This window comes from Charadrius vociferus, unplaced genomic scaffold, assembly GCF_000708025.1.
Source record: "Charadrius vociferus isolate BGI_N301 unplaced genomic scaffold, ASM70802v2 scaffold361, whole genome shotgun sequence".
Lineage (NCBI taxonomy): Eukaryota > Metazoa > Chordata > Aves > Charadriiformes > Charadriidae > Charadrius > Charadrius vociferus.
This window is the reverse complement of record NW_009646657.1, coordinates 1,659-6,749: the sequence shown is the minus strand read 5'-3', so window position 1 is coordinate 6,749 and position 5,091 is coordinate 1,659. Positions and strand designations below refer to the sequence as shown.

Below are 5,091 nucleotides of genomic sequence, written 5' to 3'. Positions count from 1 at the left end.
GGTGTCCCTGCCTATGGCAGGGGGGTTGGAACTCAATGATCTTCAAGGTCCTTTCCAGCCTAAACCATTCTATGATTCTATGAATTAAATGCAGCCAAGATGACAGGCTGCACCTGAAGCTGCTAAGTGTTGCTGTGAGGCTGGGAAGTCAATATAATGCCCTTATGGCCACTCTTCCCCGACTCTTCTGCCACATCATGTGCAATTGTGCCCAAAGTATCCCTACTTTTAGCTTTATCATCAGTGCTGATGCCTTGCTGAGGAGGTACAGGCCTGTGCTTTTACTGTGCTAAAAATGAGGTGACTTTGACCTGCTGTACTTTGTCTCCGTGTCTCTTTGGGCTGTAGGATGAGAGGCCTGTGGGGAGATTGCAGTCTAACCCATCGGGGCAAAGGGGAGAACCCTGGAGGATGAAGAAACAGGGGCTTGAGAAAGGATTGGACAGAAAATCCAGGTAAAGAACATGGCTGGAGCCATACTCAAAACAATGCATGCCCATAGTTCAGACATGTCTGTATAAGCATGATCTCTCCATCAATAAATGTATGTTCACAGCAACCTCCTCTCCAGGAACTGGCTTTTAAGTCTTATTAAAATTAACAGAAACTATTTCTAGCTGTTAGGTTCAATATTGAATAAAGAAAAAATGCAAGATCCTGAATATTAATTTTTTTCCTCCTTTTAAAACATAAAAATAAATATCAGTCTTCTTGAGTCATTTGAGCTGCAGAAAGTAAATACATATGAGATTAAAGCCTCATCTGCTGGAAGGCTTGCATGCAGACTGTTGGCACTGGGGCAGCAGTGGAAGCTCTCCAGCTATATTCACCAACTGGTTCTCATTATCTCCCTTTACATCTTTTCCAGTTTGGAGAATATCAACCAAGGAAGGAAGTGTCAACAAAGCACATTGAATATTGGTCATTTTAGCTGAGACCCTGCACCTTAGAAGCTGGGAACTGAGACACAAAAGTGAAAGGTACATGCAGTTTTGATTTTTGGAGAAAAAGCCTATGGGATTTGGGTGCTTTGATCCTTTCTTTCCTGAGAAAGGAAGATGCGAGAATCACAGCTCCAGGGAGTACTTACAAAAAATGAACTTGTGGGATCAGTGACATGAAAAGCAAGCAAATCAGCCTACTTCAGCTGGCAGTGGAGGAATGGTCTGCTTCAGTGCTGGCCTCGGGTGATCACCAATGACACTGCAGGTGCAGCTTGTTAGTCCACAGGCAGCCTGCTATTCATTTAATCAAACAGTATATTATGCTGGGAACAACTCCAAAGAAAAACACCCATTTTATGCATTTGGTTTGCTTTCAAACAAGTTGGCCATCCTCTGCATCCTCTTCAGTACTGACTCCCATTTGTGCAAACTTGGCAGCCTGTGTGTGGATCCCTGAAAAACTTGTCCTGGGAGCTGTCCACAAATACTCTCCCAGCAATGAACCACCATTTGTTTCCTGCCCGTTTGTTGTTGGCTGGATTGTTGAGGGGTCCAAGGTGCCTTTTTAGCTGGCACCTACAGAGCTCCTTCAGTGCTGTGCTGCTGCAGGGCAGGTTTGCCAGGCTGAGGGATGCTCCAGGGCATAGGCACGTGGCAGTGTGTCACAGGGCCTTTTGTGAACTGCCATGATATGGGCACTGGCAGTGATGCAGCCATCCCACAGTACCCAGAGGATGCAACAGGACAGGACAGGATGGAGTAGGGCTGTGAGGAGACCCTGCACAGCCACCTTGTTCCCTGCTGACCTACGTCTGCAGCACTTTTCTGAGGTGTCTCCCATCCCTGCAACAGGAGCCATTGAGGCAAGGGCGGTGTGCCCAGGCTTGACTGGTTCAGGGTGGAGGAGGAGGAGGAGAAAGGTGCTGGGGCTGTCCCAGCATGGCTCTACCTGATGATGTAGAGGAGGTCAGCTGCTGCGGGCAGGTGAGCCGCTGAGCTGGGCCACAGGGCTATTGGCTGCAGCCAGCTTGGCCCCATCCCATCCCATCCCATCCCATCCCATCCCATCCCATCCCATCCCATCCCCTCCAGGCGCTGGGCACCCCCAGCCCCAACCTATGGCCAGAGAGACAGGGGTCAGTATCCCTACCAGCCCCTGTCCTAGGGCAGGTCCTGCCTGGGAAGTGCAGGGCTTGGCTGTGTTCTCCAGCCTCCGCTGCAGCCCCTCAGCCCTGCCTGCGCTCAGTCTTTGCCAGATCCAGACTGGGACCTGCCATAAGAGCAGGAACACACTTGTGCCTTCTTCCACAGTGGAGCACATGTACCCACAGCCATCCACGCCTGGGCTGGGCCAGCTCTTGCTGTTCAACTGAGCACCACCATCAGGGTACTCAGTGTGACATCCTTCTCTTCCCTGCCTTCCCTTCTCCTGGGAATCCCTCAAGCCCACTGAGCGTGAAGACACCACCATCATGGCCATCGAGGGCATAGCAGACTCTGACTCCTATAATGCGGAAGCTTGTGCTGCTATGTTGGATGTGCTTGTGGAAAGTGACATCTCCAATTTGGAACATGTAAGTAGGCTGTGGCCAGGCCTTGAGCCCCCCGAGGATCATGTGCCCCCTGAAGCCAGGTCTGCTGAGCACCCAACAGCCATTTACACCGGTTTACACTGGCACAGTGTGGTGGGAAGGGAAGCACTTCTTGATGGAAGCTGAGGAAATGGCTCACTCTGGTGGCACTCCAACTTTCAGCTGCAACTCCTCCAGGTGCCCAGGATTGTGAGGTGCATTTACTGCTGGGTCACATCCAACACAGGTGTGTCTGCCAAGCACAGGCTGGAGAACACCTTTTTGGAGCTGACCCATGCACACCCCCACGATGTGGTGGTGACCCTCCTGCACTGTACCTCTGGCCCCTCCATTTCCCAGCTCTGGCCTGTCAGCCCCAGAGCCCACTGCCTTGCTCCGTCACTGCCCCCCAAGGCACCATTGCTCAGCCAGTTGCTGCCCGCAGGGGCAGGCCCGCTGGGTGCTGCTGGTGAGGGGCAGTGGGCAGAGACAGGGCTGGCAGGCAGCCTGGGCCCCTGGGGTTGCCCAGGCCATGGTGCTGTGGCTGAGACCCGCTGACACAGAGCTCTGGGCTTGCAGAGCTGCTGTAACCATGTGGAAGGTGATGGTCTCCGCAAGTAGGACTGCAGAGAGGGTGCTGGCAAAGCTGCTCTGCATGCTGGAGGACTGGCCACTGCACAGCATGTCCACCTCCGATGGGGACAACATTGACATCTTTGACCTGGCTGTGAGTTTCTGGACCAGGCCTTTGCTCACCCCCAGGGTCGCCCCTCCAGGTGGCTCTCCATCCTCCCCTGTCACGGCACCTCCCTGCCTCACACAGTGGGCTGGAAACCTGGGTTAGGGGCAGGTTTAGGAGCAGCCAGGCCAGGTGTTCCCTCTGCATCTCCCATGGCCCAGGGCAGCACCTGAGCCTCACCATCCCACACTCAGGCCCTGCCACAGGGCACTGGGCACTGTCTCTGGGTGTTTTGTTTTCTACAGGCAACCAGGGCACTGCAGGAGATCCTCCAGCTGCCCAGGCACCCAAGGCGCTTGAAGGTGCATTTCACCTACCTCTTCCCAGCTCTGCTCTTCCAAATTTTCATCAGCACAGAGCAGATGCCAGAGGAGGTCAGTATCTTCTAGAAGGGATGCCAGCAGGAAGGCTACCTTCCCACCAGCCCCAACCCCAACAGGTGCTCCATCCCACACATCCCATCCCTCCCATAGCCCTGGAGCTGGGGCCAGGGCTTCCAGCGTGTCCTGGGCTTTGCTCTGCACGCAGATTTGCAGTGCTGACTGTGTGTTGTGATTTGGCCTCAGCCAGCAACAAAGCACCACACAGCCGCTCACGCAACTCCCACAGCTGTGGAAAAAAGGAATCGACAGGGCAAAACTCGTGGGTTAAAATAATGCAATTTAACAGAACAGCACAGGAAAGATGAAAATGCGATTACAGTACCGCCGCAAAGCACACCAACCAGACCTGCACTACCGCAGCCCACCCCCAAGTGGTGCCTGCTCTCCTCTCCCCGGCTAGCTCCTCTTATAGCCCGGGCAGGGGGCAAGTGGGATGGAATACCTGCCCCCTGCCGGCTCCTGGGGGAAATTAACCCCATCCCTGCTGCAACCAGAACACCATAAAAGCATTTTGCATATGTTTGAGGTGTTTGAAGTCGATCATAAGCGTGGCTGAGACACACTCTGCTCCCTTTGCCATTCCTCCCCTGTAGATGGGGTGCCCCACACCTGTGGTTGTGGATGAGAGAGACTTGTCACTGAGGGATAGCCCAGCAGACTGGAAAAGCCTGGGAGAGGTGGCTGCACAGCTGCACAGGAGCAGCCACCTCCCAAAGCACCAGCCTTGCCTCCTTTGGGGCCTGGGCTGGGCTACGAGTCTGTCTGCAGACAACCCCACCTGCCAGGACAGGGCGGGGTACACTGACAGCCAGGTGCAGAACCTGGGGGACTTGAGTCCTCTGTGGCCAGGGAAGGGGTCTCCTCAGAAGAGATGGCTTCAGGGCAGGAAGAGTGATTTTCCAGTTTCCTTCCCAAAAGGAGACTGCTGGTGTTGGGCACTGCCTTTCTCCTGGTGAGGGGTGGTGGGGAAAGACCAGGCCTGTGTGAGTCAGTCCAGAAAGAGGTTTGCCTGCCCTGCTTAGTGCTGACGGTGCCTTCTTCCCCCTGCCAGACAGATGCCTGGTATCCCGAGGGGCTTGCGTTACTGGATCACACAGTACCTGGTCGAGCTGCTCAGGTGGAAGGAGCCCCGCTGGGATGTCCCTGCAATGGCATTCCTTGTCAAGGTGAACATGATGGCAAGTGCTGCTATGCAAAGCTGCCTCCCAAAGCTCTGCCCCCTTGTGGCTGCTCAGCTCAGTCCGTGGAGCAGGGGCAGAGGGTTAGGGTTAGGGTTAGGGTTAGGGCTTAGGGTTAGGGTTAGGGTTAGGGTTTAGGGGTTAGGGTTGTGTTAGGGTTATGGTTACGGTTAGGGTTAGGAATAGGTTTAGGGTTTAGGGTTAGGGTTAGGGTTAGGGTTAGAGTTAGGGTTACGGTTAGGGTTAGGGATTAGGGTTACGGTTAGGGTTAGGGTT

At 54.1% G+C, this 5,091-nt stretch overlaps 1 protein-coding gene across 1 annotated transcript in view; it reads left to right on the top strand.

Annotated features, from left to right (window-relative positions):
- LOC104290039 (aryl hydrocarbon receptor-like) overlaps nucleotides 1-3,628 on the top strand; it is a gene marked incomplete at its 3' end in the record, with an annotated part of 45,414 nt that extends 41,786 nt beyond the window's left edge. Inside the window, exons 11-13 of the mRNA XM_009889090.1 lie at nucleotides 2,390-2,518; nucleotides 2,961-3,242; nucleotides 3,500-3,628. Coding sequence (XP_009887392.1) covers nucleotides 2,390-2,518; nucleotides 2,961-3,242; nucleotides 3,500-3,628 — 540 coding nt within the window. The remainder of the gene's footprint in view (nucleotides 1-2,389; nucleotides 2,519-2,960; nucleotides 3,243-3,499) is intronic.
- Between the last annotated feature and the right edge of the window lie 1,463 nt (nucleotides 3,629-5,091).